The following is a 23,404-nucleotide window of genomic DNA, read 5'->3' as shown; positions in this document are numbered from 1 at the left end:
ACACAAGGTTTTTCATCCTTATCCCGTTTGTGCTTATCGAACATCTTCAAAGGGTTTTCGGCGACGATGGTAGACAGGGATTACTTGTCTGCCAATTGCCTTGATGGTACGAATGGTTTAATCTCTCCTAAGCCAGAGAGTTTGCTAAAAGCTGGGGATAAGATGGTAGTCAGGACTTTCCTGTTGGCATCCTGAAGAAGGAGGCAAATGGATTAATCTTACTGGTCGATTGAAACATTGTTTGTCTACCATTCGGCGAGGGAATGTAAAGATGCTGATTATTCCTTGAACTCAAAGGATGACGTTTGGAATTTTTGTTTTGAAGACTGAACAGCCTGAGGGTTGGTTGAAATTCGCCCATCAGCTGTTGACAGCTTGTTTAATGTATTTATTTATTTCTTTTAAATTACGTCGGGGTAATTCTACTGGTGCCTTCCGTTGGATGTTTCCGACTCGCTCGACACCGTGTGGAAACCTCGTGACGAAGGCAGGAAAGGGCTCGATAATAAGGTTGCTTTTGCCCGGCGTTAAGGTGGTTTAGTTTCCTGCACGGTCGAGTCTCGTACTTAACGATTTCGCTAATTAGTTCCAAGTGTGTTTTTCTCTCATCCTCCTATTCATGGGTTCAAGTGATTGCGCTACTTTCGTTCGCGGTTTTAGTAGGAAAAGAAGTGCCGCTTAATGTTTCTGTTTCCAACGGAAGAGTTGCGGAGACCGTTGTAGATTCTTAGGAAGAGTGTTGTATACATTCGTTACAATGAGTGTTTTGCGGTATTTCGTTGGTTTTCGTAAGTTGTTCTAAAAAAGATAACTAGTAGCATTCCGTTTCGTTGATGTTTGTGCCCACAATTGACTCTTATGCCAGTTCACAATTTAAAATTTCATTTTAAGCAAGGTTGTGTTTATTACTATGTCCAATAATCTCCTCCGAGTTATTACGACTCTATGAGTTCAATAATAAGAGCCGAAAAAAATTCCTTTGTAGGTTAAAGGAATTGTGACAACATGTAAGCGAATGCTGCTTGACATTGTGTGTACTTTTTCCAGCTTTTTTGGATTCGCTGGAACGCGATGCTCATGCCATGTTGCCACCCTTAGACATTCCGATGTCATGCATTCGCCACTGATTGAGCCCGACAGACGTTGCGATGTATGGGCCAACGGAAAATCCTACCCAATGGTCCTTCGCTGAGCCGAGATGTTGACACTGAGCACAATGTTGTAGGCCCGGTCGGTTGAAAAACTATGTACAATTTCACGGTAATTATGAGCCTGCGGCGGAAACAGGAAGCAATGGGCAAAAAGTGGCAAAACATAGCAGCGAGCACGCTGAGGACGTAATAGTGGGTGATGACGACAGAACGGATGGTTCGCTTGGCAATAGTGCACTATTGTGTTGTACCATCGTCGGTCGGTCGTCCTTACCGAAGTGCATCGGCTGCTGAAGAACGGCATAGAGTCGCAATGGAGTCGTCGTCTTCCGTACCAGCAATCTGATGCACCGCCGCAAATGTGCACATTCTGTCATCGTTGCTGGGAGAGGAAAGCATACATCGTATAGTTCAGCTCGCTCATCCGTATTGACACAGTTTGCCCGGCAAATACCGCTCAGGACGCTGTCATTAGAAAAAGGGCCTTTCATCGGGTTTGTCGGAGTATGGCGCACGTGCAACTTCTGCCCATCGATGTCCTATACATTTGCCCCTCAAGATGACATAACGCATCCGCGATCCATTTCGGTTTTCCTAAGGTTGTATAGTGTGAGATGCAGGCAATTCGTAATCCCGTTAGCTATAAAGTGGAATCATAAATTGCATTCCGTTGGGTTGAGTAACACGCGTTGTTTTAGTTGTAAGTAGTGTTGTGCCTTATGAATCTTTAGGCGAGATTCATTCGATTGATTCATGAATCTTTTGGGATTCGCTTCTTAAAACACAGATGAATCTTTCGAAACCTTAATGAATCTTTCTTGAATCTTTATGAGTCTTTCATTGGGAAGGAATAAGTGATAAAAACATGGGTAAAAATGGGGTTTTTTTTCCTGTATTATTACAGCATTTTTCGGGCTATACTGTTACGGGCCTGTTCTTTAAACATTGATGAACCTTTACGATTCATGAATCCCTCAAAAAGCACAAAAAACCAGATTCATGAATATGAATCGGTATTGCACAACTCTAGTTCTAAACTGGCTTAATTAATTATTTTTCAAATAGTAATAATGCTTCCTCACAAACAGATTGCATCTCTGTCTATTTCATCGCTGTAAGTAAATTTAATAACGTTTCATCAATTGTCTACCTTATCCAATATATGATTGCGTGGACAACAGGAGCCGGAAAGCTGAACTCGAATATACTTCGAGTGGTTAAATAATACTCATATGAAAAGGATATGTAGGTTTACCGCACCACTACCATCGAGCAACGGAAAGCATCTCACATCTCCAGCTCACCGGAATAAACTCACCGGTTTCATTTCGATGGGTCGTCGTCGCATTCTGTCAGCAGCAGAAGGTTGAAGTGACCTCTAGAAGATGGAATGGATTGATTACCGGTCAAGATGATGGGTTCGTCAGAGAGCCGTCTGATGGGTCAAATGGGCTAGCACCGACGAGTGGGTTGTGTTACTACCCTTTCGCTTTAATCCTGAGACTGGAAACCTCCTGTCGGTGGCAAACGTTTGAGATTAAAGGAAACTGTTTCATCTACGTCACGGATACATCGGGGGGGAGGTCGGCTCGTGTAGCTAGTAATGAGGAGAAACTCACAAAACGGACGAATCATTGTACTGGATTTTCTCTTTGATCGATATGGTATTCTTCTGTTCCCTCGTTTATTCTACTGTTCCGATTGTTTCGTTCGGGTATCAGATTCTCTATCCTAACCACCTCACCTTAATAGCAGAAAAGTGGCTTAATCATCGGTTTCGTCAATCGGACGGAAGGAACCGCCCGGTAGTCGGGTGCGCATGTGTGAAAATTAAATTACCCTTCTGGCGGTTTTACGTCTGCCCTGCACAACGGCTAGTAGGAGTGCGCGGGGGATTGCGGTGCCGGCGATGGCAACTGTGAGTTGGAAATTAATTTACTTCACCGTTTGGTCACCCGTTTACGCACCGGAGCGACCGGGTTCGCTTGAAGTGGGCCGACACCGTCAGGCCCATGTGCGTTTGACCGGCGAGATGAACTGAGATAACATCTTCAGGCCCGGCCGACGGGTTGCGACTGTGGCCGGGGCAGGATTGATGACGACCGTCACAACCCGTCAACGAATCGATGTAGTCGACTGGTCGAGGATCGTAGACAAATTGAGGGCTCGACCGGGGGAGGAGTCGGGTGATGAGGTAAATCAAATTAAGAAGATGAAATTTGTCTATACAGAGGCATACGATGACGTGGCACGGGGTTGACGGGGAGGGCCGGACAAGGGCGCTGAGGAGAGAATTAATGAATTGGAGCTTACCAGAAATTTCCGGCCCGGTGCGTTTGTTCCAGACGTCAAAAGTTTCTGATCCGGGTCGGCATTTGGCGGGATGGACTGACCAGCAGTTGGCACTACAGCTGACATTATATATAAATGTAGTGTCATGTCGAAACTTGTTTGATTCTGCCATTCTGATCGCGGAGCTAAATGCTGTAGGATAGAAAATTCCAGAGGTTTTGCTAGCGATAGACCTTTAATCAGTTTTGGTATATTTGTATCGATCTAACGAAGTAAATAACGTCTGAAAGGTTTCTTCAGATTTTATTATGAAATGTCATCAAAACTTACCGAACAGTTAAAAACAAATAATCGAAATTATGAAATTTCATTCAATAATGTTATTTAAGCAATCGAATTTTGGCGTCAGAACTCTTACTCTTGCCCGGAACTTGACTCAAGACTTGACTTGCGTTATCTTAGTTGCGCACTTCAACTAAAACTGTAACACACGGTAGTTAATTCCGTTCTTTACAACATTCCGTATGGTGTACAAAGGCCATCAATAGCGAAATCTAATTACGCAACACTTGAAGATGTATATTAAAGATTTAATTCTTTACCCTCACATCTACAAATCTTCTTTATCCTACCTGTAATCTAGAGTGCTCCATAACGCTAAAACACGTCTGGTAGAAGGCCAGTAAAACATCCATAACTAGAACCTGGGACCGTCCTGCGGCCCCATGTCGGTAAAAGTGGGTTATACACCTTATACAGAAAATCTCACGCCGAAATATGCTCTTCACCGCGCGGGTGTCGGATGGTGTGTCATGAGGACGGAAAAAGGATCCGGTTCTGGTTTTCTCTAACGTGTGTGACTCGTGCACGATGTTACCCCCCCAGGCTATGCCGGTGCCAGCAAGAACACCCGAGGAAGGAAGAACAATAATAATAATTCAACATTTTTAGCACCTATCCTCTCATCTCGTAACATTGTCCGGGAAGGCGTTGGGCTAGAGCTAGGTCCTACCGGTCCTTAACGTGTGCTTTCTTATACCTTTATTTCTTCTCCCCCCCCCCGCTTTCCGTGGTTGTTTTGGAGGGGGAGGAGCATAATGGTGTTTTCTGCCGTTAGGCATTCAGAGTCTTGTTTTTATTTCGGTGCTCTCTTTCGGAGTCGTTCACGCACCGCCGCCGACATCCCCAACGGCGGAAAAGGCTTCTGCTGTCGGTCGAGCGCGCTTTTGATGTTGCTGTGTGAAACGTGAAACGATGGCAGGGACGTGGGACGTGTGTCGCCACCGGCGTTTCCAACCAACTGGCTGAGGGCGTCACAAAACGCAGCCGTGACACCGGCCGGAGCACGGACACACTCCGTCATCATAGGGAATCCATAAATGGCCTAAGCACCATTTTACGTCGCTCTCACCGGGAATCATCCGGACTTTCCCCCTGCCGTGACCACCGACCACTCCGGCCCCCTTTCGGGGGGAAACGTCTTCACTTGGAAATCGATCCGAGAGGGACGTGTGAGGTGTTCCGGGGGTGTGGAGCACGACTTTTGATCCCGACTCGCCACGGATCGAGGCCCTTCCCTGGCCCGGACGCGTTTGAAAAATCGACCGCCCATCAACTGGAAGCTTTACTGGCTGGGCGAATTTTTTTCGGCCGGCAATGTTTGGGGCTGTCTGTTCGCGTCACCCGAACGTTTCCAGCCTCCGAGATAATGGAGGTATTTCTTCTGGAACTTCAAACCTTCGAAGCGCACCGGCGATCGAATCGATTTTTGCTATCTGTTGCGGGTGAACCGGGCACGGTTTAATGCTCACCTCCCCATGGCCGTTTTGCGGTGAATCACGAGCGTTTGCTAACCGCAGGGCTTTCACCTGCAATAACAACTGCGGAAAAATATGTCCCCTAATTCAATCGCCCGCGTGTAACTTTTAAACGCGTGTATGCTGTACGTGTCACATATTTTTTCCAGTCGTTTGACGGCTTAGTGCCATAATTTTTCTTGATATTATCGGATAGATCGTTCTTTCGCCGTCGTTAAGAGATTTAGATGGAACTTAACGGGTTCTGCTGTATATTGAAATGTTACCATAATGCATCATATTTATGTGTATGGCCTGTGGTATCTTTATTGCTTCTTTTACTGCGCTAAAGTGATTCACCTTTGCATCGTAAAATGTATGTAAGTTATGTTAGGGACGTTATGGACTCCGATGGAACCCCTGGTTGGATGTGGATTCTCCTTAAACTCTTCAATAAAATGAACCAGTAGTTTTAGCATTTATTTTCAGGTTTTTAAATCTCTTGTATAATTTTTAAACAAGAAGTCAAAACTTCTGTCAGTCAATCCTTGAGGGTTGGCTTGTTTTCAATTCATTCAATTAATTGAAATTTAAATAAGGTATTGTAAGTCTTTCCTGACTTTGTAAAACGCTTCCGAGTATTTTGAACCAATCGAAAGCATGCAGCAAGCACGCCCAATCAAGTCGACTTTTAATTTTAGCCTGTAATTGCCCATGACGAAGGTTAACAGCGCAATGGTGGCAAAAAGTATGCCGGCTACGAACGAAAGACAGTAAAAAAAAGATCATATTAAAAAGAAGTAAACCGATTAACAGCGATGACGCCTGTTAAGAAGACAATTGCCACTCTTCAACACAATAAACCGCCCAATAACAAGGGTAACAACCACGCCGCTCAGAAGGGACCGCAAATGACAAGGATCGACAGGGGAGGGCACGTTTCGCCCCCCCGACGGTGTGAAATGTGCAACATTTTACATGACCTTTTTTTCCCCTTCTGTTGCATGCTACAAAAAAATTAAATATTTCGCTAATTTTTTTCTTGCACTCTCACTTCCGGTTCGTACCGGCGTGCAAAACAAGGTTCCGTTGCTTTCGCGTTACCTTCAGACGTTCGCAAATGGGTACACCGTTTCCGCGCAATGGTGAACTTCCAGATTTTAGCTGAAATTAATGATTCATAATGCTTCCCCGGGCTTTTATTTGGAGGCAACATGGGAGGGAGCTGGTGGAGCGGTGAGGAGAGTGGTGGTGAATAAAAATGAAATTGCTTGCCAAAGCGCGCGCGTGATGGGAACGCGACAGTCCCTTAAGTGTGCTTTTCATGTAGCGTGACAGCACAAATTTAGCGAAACGTCACCGGGAATGCTTTTACCTCTTGACATGCTTTAAATCATCAAACGAAAGCTTGGTCACGCGGCGAAGTGCAATTAGGAAAGTACAACAAAGATGCTTATTGAGCATCGAATGTTTGTTTTTAAGCGTTGCTCCCAGAAAGACCATCACTTTAGCTTTTTAAGCACTGTTAAGAGTGTTTGGAAAGGATGTTTACAAAGGTTTTATAATTTACTTTGTTTATAAACAGTAAGAACTTGTGATGTTTATTAAAAAGATGGTTTAAAAAATTACAGAATCGAATTAGTTCGACTGATTTGTTGTTAAAACCTATTTTCAAACCTGTTGAAAGATAAGAATCCTCTGACATATGGAGACGCATGGTGGTTTGTACAAGAAGTGAAAATGACCTGTTTTTTTAGGTTATACTTCCGTAAAAAATCACTTTTACTGGCTACGTTTTTCTAGTTGATTCTAATGATGACATTATGAAGCAAACTAAAGCTAATGTTATTTTAACTTTGATACCGCGCTGTAAGGAAAAGCAAACGTAACGAAACTCGCTTCATCGCTCGAGTGGCAGGATGGAAGCCAATGGAGTCATTGCTAGCGATACGCTCGTTGGCTTGTATTCTCCGGTATATAGTCTTTCGCAGCCGGCCCTACTTCCAACTCGTTTTCTTTGCGCTTTCTGGCATGAGTCTAGCTAACCGGCATCAAAATGGCGAACGCGTTTCGGTGGTGGTTAACGTTGAGTTGGCATCACAAATTGGCCCCGGTGTAAGGTGTAACGTACGGGAGAGGCTGGTGGTGAAAAGTGGTGCCCTGGTAGGGTCGGGAGCTCGATACCGCGCGGCTTGTCCGCATATTCCAAACGGCAGTCAGCGCAACAAGCGTGTCACAGCTTGCTGAGATGGGGGGGAATTTGCTCAAATAAATGCGCTCGCGCTGAGAGGTTAATTGGATAGGTTAGGCTGTATTAAAAATGTTTTCCCACGGGGCACCATCGACGACGAAGTAGTCAGATGACGGAACACCACGTACGGCATAATTGTGCTTACAGTTATGCCTTCCGCACCTGTCTGTGATGTTCCGCAACCATTTCGTCAAAGTTACGACTTATTGAGTAGCAATTTGGTGGCTCCTGTTTAAAATTACAGAAGACATACTGTTTGAACGTTAGAAGTCACCGGATTGGCTCAATTTATTTTCACAATACTTGTCGAAAAAGTTCCTTATTTCTTAGAATGAGGTAGTTCCCCTTAAAACTACAACACATTGGTTTTAAAAATTGCGGTATTGCTTTTTAGGGGTAATTTTGACCGTTTCTGTCTAGTTTCGAGCGTTTTAAGACGCTCTATTTTTTAAAGTTATACGTGACTGCTCTAGTTTTTAAGGTTTTTCAAACGGCTGCTTTTTAGTATATTTGTTGACTATCTTTTGCGGTTTTTAACTTTTTGAAGCACCTGTTCACCATTGAACGGACTTTGAATCCCCTTCATGTCACCCCTAAGAAAAAGTGTGCGCTAGAATCTAATATAAGCCATCTATTAAGACCATTTTTTTTAGTTTTAAGATCATAAATGAAGCCACGATTTGACCTTGAAGTTGTGATTTTTTTAATTATTTTTAATTTGAAAAATTTTCAAGAATTAAGAAGTTATAGCGTCTTAAAAAACGGGCGAAATGACCGCTAAAATGCAATGCACTTGTCAATTTGGTAGCTTTGGATTTCAAGAGAGGTCTGTTGTGACAAATGCGGATCGAGGCAGGGAATGCGTTTATATGTTAGGGTTAAGAGCTTAGCTGATAAGAGCGAGTTGTCTTATCTTTATCAGTCCGTTGTCGTCGCTCTATCAGTAGCTCAGTTTTTTGTAATCGTTAAATTTATGTTAGTGTATGTGCTAGGGACACCGACGCGGGAAACCATTTTTGTAAAGTCCTCTTCTTCGTCAACTCCCGCGTCGGTCGGACGTTCGTCGCTTCAACGTACAGTTAAGTAATTTATATTAAAATAAAGTTAGGTCAAGTTACCCAAAAAACACACAACGTAGGGTTAATGTCAAACAAGGTCTTTTTTTAATATTCAGTCGTTTTGAGATATCTAATTCCGATATTTAGGTTGATATATGTAAAACTTTTTCTCCCGCCACTCCATTAGATCCTGGACTAGTTTCTTTCTGGTTGGGCTTACTAAACTAATTTTGCTAAACTTTTCCCCCTGTTGAACAGTATGTTTGGCTTGTGTCCGTCTCGTTTGGTAAACAAAGCAAGTACCTGAAGAAGGTCAACGATATTGAGCCCCTGTTTCTTGTCCGTTATTCCCGCCATCACAAACGTCGTACGTAAGTCACTAGAAGCTTTCGGTTGTCATTGGCTTTTGGACGTTTACTACGTTGTCGTGTATGTGGTTGAGCACCGGATTGTCACATATTAGGTATACGTGGGGCCTGTTTTGCGTAAAAAATGCATTAAAATATGAACGTACGACCGAACACACAACGAACAAGGTTAGGAAACTTCAGGGGCATCACGAGTGGGGAGTGAAACAGGTTAGAGGAAGGTTAATGGTACCTAAGCATCGTACCGGCGGTAAGCGTAGTGGCACAAGCTTCGATGTACGACGTGTACCGTTTTATTAAACGAACGCAAACACGGTGATCAAATGATGCCGCCGTGCTTTCGGCGACGCTGATGTGCATCGTCATGGAATGCATTGCCACTGCACTGGTGTATGGAGTTCCTGTCGCACCAGCAGACGGAAGGCAGACGGAAGGCAGACGGAAGGGAATAGGCAGTAAATCCGGAAAAAAGCCCTGTTACACACTTATGGGTAGCAATTTCGTTCACCTTATGGGTTTCTCCCGGCGTACCAAGTGCTTCACTGTGCAAGTGTAATGCAGGTGTGGATGCAGGGGAGAGAGAGAGGGACTGGTGGTTTCGTTAAGCATCCGTTGACGGCGAAAGTTTCGGTTCATGAAAAATGGACATTTGTAAACGCTCCTTCGCACACGTTCGTTCGTTACCGTACCAGCATCAGCTGTACGCAGCACTACCATCTGTCTCATCGTTATCATCATCAACGTAAGCATTATCATCATCGTCATCATCAGCGTCATTTTCATCGTCATTATATGCTCGTGAAGGTGTAGAGGAAAACGTTGCAATCACTGATTCATGTGTGTGGCCTCGACATTCAGCAGGAGGAGATTTTACTTCCCAGCTACTACGCTGGACGCCTTCCAGCACGAAGTTGGGTTACTTTGACTTTGTGCTATGTCTCTCTGTGTGTATGTGTGTGTGTGCTTGTGTAATGACAAAGTTGACATCCTGGCCCCCGGGCGAACCCTTACCTCTCTATCAAATTAATGTCACTTCTGTGAAAACATTAGGGATGACTTTTACGAGAGCCGGATCTTTTCGTTTGTCGTCAAGGTGATACAGCTTTGATGTTGTCGACTGTTCGTACCTTCTGTTTGCCGACGGAGTTAGAGTAGGGTGGTTTGGAAAGAACAGGTATACTGGGCACTTGAAAAAGATTGCATAAAGCAGATAGGGTACGTCGACCAACATTGATTGGTTGAATCTTGGTTATTGGCTTAAACGTGAGAAATCAAGTTAACCGCCTACTGACAGTAAGTTAAACTGGTTAAATGGGTATGTTACTCGAGAAGCGTACGTTGATTTTCGTTCAACTTAACGCAATTTATAAAACCGAGTTCACAGATTGAACAAAATACAGATCTGTTCCGTATGCTTTCATCCGTTTTGAACAAAATCGAGACGATAAAGCTGGAAGCATTTCTTTTGGTCATCGGTTCAACTATCGAACCGGGCTTGAGAAAGGCTAAAGAGATTACATTGATTTGCGTACTCACCCGTGCAAACCGTTCCGTGTGGAACGCATTCCCATCCTTGTTCTTGGTGAACTAAAGTAAATGCTTCGATTGGTTGGTAACGAATGCCATTGGAAAGGTGTACAGCTTTACACTGTGGCAAGGCTTAATAGATCCGGTTCAGGTTTGTGCTAACCATAAATCCGAATGGGCTTCTTTTTTCTCCGAAGGCGGTTTCTTTGTCCTACGGGTAATACTGTTACCAACGTTGGGCGCTTTGGAGGTCCTTTTTCTCCTCTGTATCTCAGCTTACGGTGGTAAAGGTTGGCGATCGTTTCTTCGCCCCGTGTGAGCGTACGGAGGAAAATCCCCTGGCTTTCAGAAGGACGAACATGATAGGGGATTGGGATTTTTGTTGTCGGATTGGATTGTACATTTTCAGTTAGATGAAAGGCATTTTTTAGAATTAATGCAGTATAATAGCGTTCCTGAAATACTGAATACTAAGCCTATGTGCTTCGGAAAATGTGTCCATTACGCACCTTGTTTCCATTGCATGTCCCATTTATGAGACGAAGTTAAATGAGTGAGTGGCTAGAGTCCACACGATAAGCCTTTGCGTATTTCACACGATAAACGTTTCGAATGGGTTCTTATTAGTGTTGTACTTAATGAATCTTTTTGGCGAGATCCACTCATATGAATCTTTCACCCAAGATTCATTCAGATGGATTCATGATTCTTTGTGGATTCGAATCTTCAAAGCTTAATGAATCTTTCGAAACCTTAATGAATCTTCATGAATCTTTCATGGATTTCTCAGGAATCTTCCCGATTGTTTCATAGGCGTGGGAAATGCGACCAACAAAAAAAAAAAGGAATCCCCCAACCCATTTTTGGCTGATGACTTTTTATCAGTTGGTGCGTCTTTGGGATTCATTCTCTCGACGAAAGACTCATGAATCCCTTAAAAGGCAGAGATTCATTCAGATTCATGTATCTGAATCAGATTTACACAACTCTAGTTCTGATATACATTTTCAAACTCTTATTTTATTTTCAGACTGTTATAGTTTTAAAGCATGATTATACATCGCATTGATTCGTTCGATGCATCCAGCAACTAGTCACGTTGCATCATTAGTTAACCAGTTAAGTTTGGTGTCATGTTCAAGCACTCACTTGTGTGAACAATTTCCCTCCACCGAATGATGGATGATTGATCGGGGGATAGTAGTTTTTGAAAGCGGCCAGCTCAATTTATCTTCCTAATGCGCCGCCCGGTGGGACCCGGTCGAGCAGGCACTTAAACTACTGGAGAATCTTCCAAGAGGCCCACCCCCCTAGGCTAAGTATCGCTCCGGTAAACGCAAACGAGAACGGCCTGCCTGTGGGTGAACGATAAATATTATTGTCTCATCTGTCTTCATTACCCGGTGTGTACCGGTGAGACCAGGTCTACCGTCCAAGGATTGGATTTGTAGCGCTATAGTTTCGAACGTCGGTTTGAAGCATGGCAAGCCGACTCTATCCGTTGGCCGGGGCCGATTCGGAAAATGGAAAATCTCTCGTTTTAATGGAAGATAAATATTCGAAGAGCTTAGCCTGAAGTTTTTTAATTATTCATCGCTGATTTATAAACTGCTGTAAGCATTTGATATTCATAACCCGTCGCAAAACTAATTAGGGCGACTCGTTTTACCTGTGCGCACGTCGGTTCAACACCGTTCGGTACTACGGGTTGGTCCATCCGGTGCGAGTTGCGCTTGTTTGTTGCCTGGTGTGGTGGTTTACCGCAGGGTGACAGAATCGCTAGTACCTCGGTCGGTCATTTTCACACTTGTATATACTTTTTTCGTTGGTAGAAAATTATCCCATCACAATGTCAGCTGTTGTCGCTTACAATAACGAAGTGGTTTAATGCCTCCCAATTCCGGATCACAATATTCCCCGGATTGGGTGTATCAACCGCCATATTTTCGCAATTGGAACCACTTTTGTTTGGACTTCTATAACCGACGTATTATTATGCTTACTGCTGCAGCAGATCTGCGGTCATGTAATGCCAAACGGTGAAGGTCGATACATGAAAATAACCTCTGGTTGTTCCAACTGCAAACCAGCATTGTGGCGTATCGAATGTCTATGGCAAAATATCTCTCCATTTGCCTCTTGGACAAACAGCCGTTGACAATCAACCTTGTCCCTCGATGGGAACCATTCTTGGACGACCGACGATTTGACTTCTCATTTTCCGGTGGTGGCATTACTTTAGCCGCACTGCTCCACGGATTTATTTAGTGTTTGGGAACAGTTCAACCGTTCCCCGTTGTGGAGATATGGTACCACAAGCTAAAATTTGTTTGCTCTATCGAAATCGACCAGTTTGGAGTGTGTGTGTATTTGTATGTGTTCCATTGAGCTATTTGATTGCGCTATACGGCGCTGATATATTGGCACAGGAAACCGAGGAGCAATGTAGGGTTCGGTGCCACAGGAAGTCTACAACCATGCTGGTTAGTAAATGTTTGTTCACCTTCGATGGAAATAGTATTATTGTTTGCTTTGATGGACAGCTTGGCTACATATTCGCTTCATCAAAACATGTGAAATGAAAGTTGGCCATTGCATAGAATTTGCTTGCTGCACCGATGTACCAACTGTGCAGAGTAAGGATTCATATTACGCTGGGAAAAATTTGTAAGAATGTTTGTTGAGCATACAATGTCGTTTGTCCGTTTGGAAACTCGAGATCGGTAGCAAAAGTGACATGAAAGAAGACGATCATATCATCACTGTCGCGCAGGACAGGTTTGCTGTACAGCGCTGGTCCCAACTGCACCTCCGTATGTGTTATGGCACGTTGACAAAAAAAACTCTCCGCTGGGTCCTGTCGAGCACGACTAATTAATACCATGTTTTACGAACGATTACTTCACCCCACGTTCGGACTTGCTGTAATTCTTGGAGTGATGTGTGCTAAATCTTGCCGAGTGTCCTGCGCGCCGTCGTTTATGTTTTTGGTAACGCGTGGAACGCTGGGCGGTGGGTAACTTGTTCACCCGCCACCCATCACCAGGCCCCGCAAACCGGGCGCGGTTCCATTAGCGATTATTAATAATGAGTCCGGCGCGCTCGGAACGGCGTTGGCTTTTGGTGGAAGAGATTTCGGTTGTTTGCTCGCTACTTTCGCCGAACTCGCTGTTTATTGTTGCTAACGCTCACTCCCAACGGTGCAGTTCCGTTTCGTACCCTCCCCCCACCCCCTCAGCCAGTTGTTGTGTATTTACGGATTGTTAATTATAACCGTACATCCACTTTTGCCACGCTGGGAGCACGTGGGGGGGGGGGGGGGGTAGTGGAGGGGGAATGAGATGGAACGAGAGCAATGGTGGCAAATTTAATCGTGGCGAGCGCGCCCCAGGGTGGAAAAACGGACGTTCCAACTTCCAGCGTCGGGGTCGTTCCATGATGGTACCTACGTACCTGGTTGGGCTTAGTACACTCATCAAAGAATCATGGGAAGCAATATGGGCCCCGGACCCAACATCAGCCGCCCACGGTTGATGCTGCGGACGTGCGGCCATCCGGTTTCGGGGCGGGTGTTTATTTTTCGTCGTTTCGTTTGCCAACCAATGAGCCATTGCTTATTCCAATCGTCGGTCGCCGGTTATTGGTAGTCGTGGTCTATTATGGAGTGGATCGTTGGCGCGATCCCATGACTGGTGGGAAAATTATCTGGCGGTGACGTTTCCTCACAAGTGGGGGAGTACTTGAGGGACCTTTTCTTTATTGAATATTCGATGAAAAAATACTTGCAGATGGTTTGCAGGTCGGTCGGGGGTACTTCGAGGCGAATAAATCCATCGAGAACGAAGAGCGAAATGTGGTGGACTACATTATTCTATTATGCAAATTATAGCGCACAACACTCCGGCCGAGAAGCCGAGCTAGGGCAAGTAATTAGGGATCTTATCCGTGTGTAGTGTTCTCCTAAAGTTTCCTACTTTTTTTTTTGTTCGGTGTACTCTCACCGAAGACCGTGAGTGTGCCCGTAAATTACACTCGGCTCCTCGTCCGCCCGTTAATTTCTTTAACTGAATTAGTAAAGGATGTTCATTATGTGTCCGTCGTGCACGGCTTACATACATACGTGTCCTCGATCCCGCCGCACGCACCACGGCTCTAGAAATGTTTGTATAGTGGGAGAGGAATAAAAAAACGACCAGTCTCAGCTCGTGCGGAAATCCATGCGCACACGAAACCCCCCCGGGAATCATTGCAAGAAGACTAATTGCCTTGGCTGTAAATGGGCAATGCCATTAGTGTGGTTACTATCTTTTTTTTTACCTTTCGTTTTGGGAAGTTAGGATAGGAAGGCATGGTTGAGTCTGCCTGACCGTGTTTTAATGTATGGTTTGTCAAGATCTAACAGAAAGTCTATATTTACTAGATTACACTTTATATACCTCGGAGGAAGCCGAACTAAACACATTCAACTAGTAGGAAAGATAAACATTCTGTTCAAATATATGTGCCATTCGCAATACTGTTGTCAACCACCGTCTTGCAGTGTACCTTGTGTGCTGCCTCGCCGACGCTGCATCTGCCTGAATGTTATGAATAATTAATTGGAAAGTTTTCACGAGCCGAAACAAATTGTAAATTTTACTCCGCACATGCTAATTTCGCGCTTCTCGGCGCATGCACGTAAAACAACGCGCGGCACACTTGTGTTCCAATCGAATTACACTGCATTTACCCAGTACATTGCTGGCGCGAGTTCACGACCAGCTTTTGCTGGGCCTGGATTCAGCGCAATTTTCTTCCCCACCAGCGGTAAGATTGAGCCAGCAAGCGAAATATCATTTCGCTTCGAAACGAGGTCGACGGTGGAAAGTATCGAATGAAATTAGGATGGTAATCATACATTATTCGCGTAAGACAACGAACCGAGCTGGTAGCACTGGCAAGTCGCACTCCCGTACCGTTTTCCATTGAATTGGCGGCAAATTATTACGCTTCCGGAAGGAAAATGCGGGTACATTAACTAAATTAATGGTAACCTTTTAAAGTAAGATAGAAAGAAGTCAGGTGGAAGGCAGATTCGTGTATTTTTCTGTATAGCAGGGAGATGAGAAGCATACCGTATGTAGTATGTTTTTATTGCTTATGTTTGGATAAAGTTAACGTTTTAAACGAGAAATGTGATCAAACATTAATGTTCACGCAATAGTCCATATTTTACAAGCTTCATTAAACATAATGGTTCATTTGCGTACGGTTGAGATCGAATGCAACACTCTCAACCTTTCGCCGGACATTGTAATCCATTCGTTGCAACGTTGGATCATTTCCATATACAAATATGCAAATTTCATTCCATCACGCGATGATGCGCTTATGCGCATTGAATTACGAAGCGGCGACCGCTCATACAGCAATGAGCTTTAATGCTTTATTAGAGTCGGAACGTACGTAATGAACTTACTTTCCCGAGTGACGATACACTGGCAGTTTATTTGATTAGAACAAATTAGTTGTTCATGATTTATATAGCCGGCGAAACGAGTGGTTTATATACAGGATATATTAAGCTTTATTGGTTCATTATTTTACCATTCTTCATATTCTTTCATGAACAATGTTATAAATTAAAATAAATTTTTTTGGTGCTATTTTTCAGGGGTCCGTTCTCAATTGTACGCCGATGCATCCACCGGGAGTCGAATCAGCAGTTTGCGGTTAAGATTGTGGATGTAGCGAAGTTCACTGCAAGCCCCGGTCTCAGCACATCTGGTAAGCTCAATTAACGTTGTTCAAATATATGTGTTAAGGATACATAAGCTCACATTTTAGATGCTAACTCTCGAGGGAAAAATAGAATGTGCTAAGCTGGGGAAGGCTTTGACTACACTTCTACCTAAGCACAAATACTCGATGAATGAATCATACTTAGCAAATACGATAGAAAACAGTGTAAGCGTAGGTACGATTTTTGAATGAACCGGAAAGTAAGATTGGTTTTCCCCGACAATCGTGGTTCTTTGAAGCGCACTTTAATTTTCCACAGAATAAAAGGAAATCTATCACATTGCTGCCAACCCAAGTTAAATTTCTCGTGAATCCCGGGAGCCATTATTCTTCGTCACGGTACGTATGTGAAAGGGCGCGTGAATTGGGGGTGGGTTTCCATCATATCCCTTTCCTTGCCGCGTGCCTTCCTTCCCACCTGACGAATGGACCAATTTTTCGGCGGAAAATCACCCATGCGTGTGTAGCGTTGGCTTACCATACAAACTCCGCACCGCCTTACATCTCGTCACCGCACATCGTCGTTAAATCAGATTTCTTAGAGAATACCGCCCGTCCGCGAGCGGGTGGGAAGGCGTGAGCGGTGGCGGAAGTATAAAGTAAATAAGTGGAAATAAAGTCTCTTCTTGGCGTTTGGCAGAGTTACGATACACGACGTTGAATTACGTGCCCATGCTTCAATACTTTCTGACATTTTCGGCACATGATTGCTGGTGTCGTGCAGTGTGTAGGCACGTGGCAAGGACAAGCGGGAACCAGCCGGCATCACTCGGCGAATGAACGCGGTACGATCCGCTAGTGGAAATGGATCAAACATTCGTTACCTTTTGCGGTACCACCTCACACGGTGACGCTAGCATCGCTCGGAAAGAAGGGCGTTGTTTGCGGTTCTGTGCTCGTACGTCAGCAAATCTTTGCGTTTTGCCGTGCCGCTTCCGCAACGGACTCGATTGCTCTCTGCTACCTTCGGGTTGCGCGATGAGCGTTTGGTGTAAATTTATAATTAATAATTTCCCATGCTTGCCAACCGATGCCTTAGGTTGGTGTTGGAGAGGGAGTCGATGGTTGATGAACGGCTGAGATGGCTGTGGTTGGGAATGTAACCGTTCGTCACAATAGTTTTTCCGGCGGGCTGGTTTCGTACCGTACCGTAGTTGCTTTGTTCTTTCCTCCGACCGAGCGGGAAATTTCGGTTGACGTAAATAATGCAATCAGTAGCACCGGCATCCTGAAAGGGCCTATGACCCCCTCGCAGGCGTCAACGTCCAGGAGTTGGCCGGGCTGTAGCTGCCTTCCGTTGACGAAGCAGTCGTTCGCCACGAGCCCACGCCTCGTTCGAACCTTTGGATCCGCGGATGGCTTCATCGGTTTTTCGGCAGACGTCGCAGATTGAGCCGTGTACGCGCGCTGTGGTGTGCGCGCTTTTTCGGCTGAAATCCATCCCGTAATTCAATTTGACGGGAAATGGCGTGGAAGAATCGGTATCCGAAATGGACTCTCACGCCCGGGCGGCCCCAGCAGGGCACACGATGATTGATTGCGTCGCCGGTGCCGTTGTCATCATTACTCATCCGTGCGGTGCCGATGGTGGATGCCGTCACGGTGAACACGGTCCGCGGACGTGCTGTGGGAGACCGGTTTTAGGTCCACCGCTATCGCCAGTGAACGAAGCGGGGATGCGCATCCGATACCGGTGGACCGGTCGTTAATTGAAGTGAACTTTGTTCGCACGGTCGCCGAAATTTCCTGCGCCCGGTTCCCGGTGAGGTAACGTTTGATTTGCGAGACTTGGCTTGTAGGAGGGAAAAAAACCGAAGAAACATGGTTGTTTCGCTGTAGTTGCGACCCGCTAGATCGAAATGTAAATTGAATACTTCACCCATTACGGTGGCCCGCTTTGGTGCCATTAAACGTACCACTTTCGCTTCAGCTAATGACCTAAATTTCGCCAGAGGACATCTTGGGCTGGCCAGTGATTAAGCAACAGTTGTGCTCTCTGTGTGGCGGCCTGAGAACTTGAACTATACCGTCTGGTCTAATCTTTGCCGGCAGTAAGAATTCTGTTGAAGCGGAAACATGAAACTGTCAGTGTCCTTTAGACCAGGTTAAACACGGAGCTGCCGGGATCGCAATGTCGTTGAAACCAGGCCGGCAAAGGAAGCCAATTAACTTGCGAAGATTAATGGAAACGGGGCATGATTTATGGTAAGTCGGGCGTGTAGTTCAAGGATGTAACGGTGGACCTATTAAGCCGCAAGGTTCGAAATTGAATAAGAAACGGAAGGAATACTAGGAAAAAAAACAATAAACATACAGACGGCTAGTTTGGTTGAGGAAGTAAAAGTTAGGCTGGAAGGCTACTGAAACCGTGGCACAACAAAAGGGATTGCGCTTTGCATCAGGGTATTGTTTTCCGTTGGTATGTGTGGAGTTCGGAAACAAGGATAAGGAATGGTAGAGCAAAGTTAATAAATTATTTATATACTGGAAGCAATCCAAGGTATTTTCTTTTAGATGTTTTACTTGTAGCGTGTATAGTTTTCCGTACCATGTTGAATGAATTGTACAAGGAAAGCAGTTTAGGTGCACTCAAGATCATCAGCGACTACCCTTTTGCTATTTACGAATTCATATTTCAAATCGATGAGATAATGGGTTTGATTGTATGTTAAAAATTTTATTCAACAATTTAACTCCTAATTTAGGTTCTAGCTAATACAACTTATGATACTTTTTGTGTATATTCAAAGCTCCTCGCTTAAGGGCTTTGTATGGTCATACTTAGTTGTATATAATTGTATTTCTTGTTTTTATTCTGCATGTTAATGTTTCTTGTTAGATAAAATTGTGAGCGAACGTAATAGCTCAATTATAGATGAAAATTGTTGGTGCAATGAAATACTTTCAAGCAAAAAGCATGTTTCGAAACATGTTTTTGTTGACTTGATTAGATTGCTTTTCCATTCCTTTTCTCCTTGTACGATTGATTGGATACTTTACCCTGCATTTACTTGGCTTTTCTTCGCTACATTTCCGAAAAGTTTCCATTTTTCGCCTTGATATCATTCTGTTTGGCTGCTGTAAAGGATGTCCATCGACAAGAAATTCATTATGCTGAAAAATTACTCGAGCCGTCTCCTCTGACGTTGGGCGGCGTGAGTGCACCATCCAGCTGATTAGTATTCTTGCCACATTATTGGCCCGTAGGCAGTCATCATCCAGCAGCTTTGCTAGCTCGTGCTGGACGGTGTGCTTCTAGCGGCGATGTTGTTGTCCCGGCAGACAACACCGAGTGGGATGTGAAGCATTCGACGTCCCGTGCATTACGTTTGTGCATGGGCCCACGGCCCCTGTCAGACGGGAGAGATGTGGACTTACGAACGAACGAAACAATACCGACACAACACAGCAAAGACGATCGCTCGAGCAGATGGGTCGTCCCGCCGCCCCGTGTTTGCGGTTGTGTCCGTAGAGTTGAGCTAGGATGAGCAGAAAGTGAAAGCAATTATCATAGATTATGCTCTGGTGCCCGTCGTTCTTTTCGATTAGCGGTGTGTTGGTCGTTGGCGGGGGAAGACGAATGACGACGGTGGGGCGGTGGGGTCTCTGTAGATACTCCACCCCCGCTGTTGGCTACAACAGGCAATAAAATGGGAAACCAAATTTAGTCTAGAAATCAGTGGAGCAGAGCTAAAAACATTATTTGATTATTAAATTTGCCTTTCTTATTACTGCCATCTGTGGCGGAAGGAAATTTTTCGACATGGGAATCTTTGTTCTCCACTGATTTGTGGCTGAATCACGGTGCAGGTTTGCCTGTCAAAAGATGCGCGAATGCGGAAGAGTGAGTTTGAATTTTATCAACTTAAATATTGAGGAAAGGAATAAAGCTTTTGCTAGTGCGCACATATTATTTTATATCTGCTGTGTGTGCCGGATTATGTTGCCTTCGTAACAGTTTGTTTTTACGATGTGTCCCTTGGATCGTAAGCTTAAAAAAGATGACGGAATTTTGTGACAGAATTTATCATTCGATTCTCATCTTGTTTGGCAAGATGGTAGATGACTTGCCGTAAACAATATAAAATTATTGTATTTTGATTTTAAATAAATTTTTATTATAAATTTAAGCTTCGTGATATTATCGTTCAAAAATTTACATTCTACACTGATGAGCTTTTTTTTTATCGATAACATTGTTATGGTGATGATTTTTATAACGCAGCAATCTAAAATAAACGGATTAAGATGAACCATATAATAGAAAGTTTTCTGCAAAATAACAACCACCTTTCTAAAATTGGCGTTCATGCGTTATCATGCTTTAAAAAGTTAAAGAAATCATAAATGTTTATGTTTGTTTGTGTGCTTGAAGTTTGGTTCGTGTAACACCGTGGAAATTGCACGCACGTGCGTGGGTGAAGCGTCAGATTAAAAAACAAGCTCAAACAGAGACCGCGAAGCGATGAGCATAAATTATGTGGTTCGGTTAATCTTGAAATCCACCAATGAAGTGAAATTTATGGTTGTGAGGATTATTAGGTTTGGTGCATGGGGCAAGCAAATTGAATTCTTTCTTTATATGGGAGGTACCCCGAAATCGGAGTTAAGGGTTGAACGCTTATCCAAAAAATAAAATGTAAAGCAACCAAGGTCCACCGGTTCTTAAGAGGCAACCGCGCACTGAACCGTAACCCACAGCAACATTTATTATCTGTAGGGCAAGAAAGAAGAGATTTCCTCTCCGTTAGGGGCGAAGAGCGTTATCTACCTTTTTTTCTCAAATTGATATTCATGTGCATGCTGTAGGAAAAAGGGATGAGTTTGATTGGTTTTTCATACCAAGATTAGAGTTTTGTGTTTGGAAACATTTAACTTTACAAAGTGAAACACATTGCTGATGGTGTGTTTGTTTCGCGTTGGACTGTTTCATCGTCAACATAGGTTTTAACATTTCTGCTAACAATCGTTCTTTTCTTATTTTCCAAATACTTTATTTGTTTTTAAACCGTCTGGAACTCGACAAATGTAGTCGCTGTTCGCGCACGAGAGTTTGATTTTTTCGGTACAAAGCGGACTAAATTATTCCGTGCAAGGTAATGGGGTCAGGAGTCATGCTGCAGCCATAAACAGCACGTGATACATGTTTGCATGTGTACTCTACCGGGGATTGTTTTGCCAGCCACTGACGACGGGCCCCATTCGTCACCGTTCTTCCCGGGTTCGAGAGAACGCTCTCGTTCGGGTCGTATCCTGCTCGGGACGGGTTTCGTTTCTGGCAATATGTGAGAAAAGGGGATGCGAGCCTTAGTTTGCGATGAGAAGAATTCAATTTCCGGACATAGAAGTGTGACCATGGGGGGGCCACAGCAGGGGGGGGGGGGGGGGGGTGCTTCACAGCAGGCTCCGACGAGTATCTTACGCGTTGGTTTCGAACCCGCTTCAGGGAGCGGGACGCTGGGGAACACCGTTCGGGAACACTCGAAATGTTCTAATGAATGCAAAAAGGTCCCATTGATATGCCGGTCATGTGCTGCCGGTTCGGTGGCGTGTTGGTGGAAGGTAATGGGTAACGAAAAAGAATAACTTTTGCCGTGATGTACGCTAACATTTGATAAAATTTACGACCACGTTTAACTAAACATGTTTGTAGATGTTTAAACGAATGAACTCTGGTACCCGGCGTTCTTGCGGAGTGTTAGAGATGTGGGAAAAAAAGAAGAAATACCACAGCAATTCCCCTGGGTCACATTTCATCATGAATCTCTGGTGTAGAAGGGCAGATTATTTTCCCTACAGAAAACTGATTCAGTTAAGATGAAGGAGTCTAGCCTTGCCTAGATTGGGGGCTGCAGGGGTACGAAATTCATGTGAACGGAAAGTGGATGAATAACAAAATATAGGCGCAAGAAATATTATCGCTTGAAGCCTCGTCTGCTATCTAATGATATTTGATTTTGTTTGTTATTTGTTTACCTTTTATTACACATTTTTGTTCCATACTTGTTGTTCAGATTTGTTCATATGAAACAGTTGGTCAATATGTGTCTTTTGGAGTCGGTAAAGCATATTCCTCTACCATTGTTGGCGCCGCAGCCGTTCCTTGGCGCTCGCTTTCCAACTCTCTAAAGAAGTATGCCATACTGCATACTTGGGAATTCATGCCCTCTAACATATGCAGATCTACGGCCACGTTATGATATTTTTGTTGAATTTACCACTACCGGCTACTCAGTTTCCAGTTTTCCATCCGCGAAGCCGAACTTTTGGCCAGGCCTAGTTCATTTATGATACGTGCTCGAAGCGGCGTACCCAACGCGTGTAGCTTCACTGCCGTGCGGTGGAAATTCATATGGAAATGAAGCAATTTTTCGCAGCTTCAAAACGGCCTGGGTGCCTTTTGATTGCTTCGCTTTGTAAGCGAACGGTGGCGGAACTTGTAGCTATGGTGTGTCTGGGATCGATTTTCTTCCAAAGCGATGTTTTACTTGCTCAAGAACTATATAGTTTGTTTCAGGATGGAAAATGAGAAACACGTTATGTACATCACTTTACTTTCTTCAAATTGTTTTGTGAGAATCCGATCTTACATGTACTGGAGAACATTCTTAAAAGAAAATTTTGTGTTTCCCTTTTAAAAACGTTATGAAATGATATGTGTTCTGTTGAATAAATATACCGTAAACTGCTCACTTATATGAATTGCCGATCACTTAACAGCACAAGTGGTCTTCGTCATCTAGGTAACCGTGGCTATTTTGAAAATATTTCTATTTGTAATGCCGATTGGGATCGTTTCTTTTCCAAACATGATTATCTATCTATAGAGGCACAAAAATTGCCCAAACTTTGACTATTCTTACCTTGGGAAATTATGGGCTTTCAATTAGAGTTATGGTTATGAAATGATGTTACGTACGCTTCCATATGAATTCACTTCGCAAGCCAAAGTGGGGGGAGAAAACAAACGACGTGTCAAGCCGGATCTGCGATGCAACATCAGCCCCGGCAGCAGCATTAACTGTCACTCGAGAGCGCTTCGGGAGGCTTAGGATGGAATAATCGGGGCTTGGTGCCCGCTTTCGTGGAGTGACGGTTTACTTACGGGACTACGCACCTCAGGGACGCCGGCATACTCCAGTGGAACGACAGTGGGATGTTGAAAACACAAACTGTGCGA

The 23,404-nt window shown here is 44.2% G+C and overlaps 1 protein-coding gene across 1 annotated transcript in view; it reads left to right on the top strand.

Moving 5' to 3' along the window:
• The window catches only part of LOC131287064 (peripheral plasma membrane protein CASK), a 212,969-nt gene that overhangs the window by 18,132 nt on the left and 171,433 nt on the right, over positions 1–23,404 (top strand). The window contains exon 2 of the mRNA XM_058316080.1: positions 16,097–16,209. Coding sequence (XP_058172063.1) covers positions 16,097–16,209 — 113 coding nt within the window. The remainder of the gene's footprint in view (positions 1–16,096; positions 16,210–23,404) is intronic.

The sequence above is a fragment of the Anopheles ziemanni genome, chromosome 3 (assembly GCF_943734765.1).
Source record: "Anopheles ziemanni chromosome 3, idAnoZiCoDA_A2_x.2, whole genome shotgun sequence".
NCBI classification, from domain to species: domain Eukaryota; kingdom Metazoa; phylum Arthropoda; class Insecta; order Diptera; family Culicidae; genus Anopheles; species Anopheles ziemanni.
Note: the sequence above shows the minus strand (reverse complement) of the source record. Positions and strands in the feature narration are given on the sequence as shown.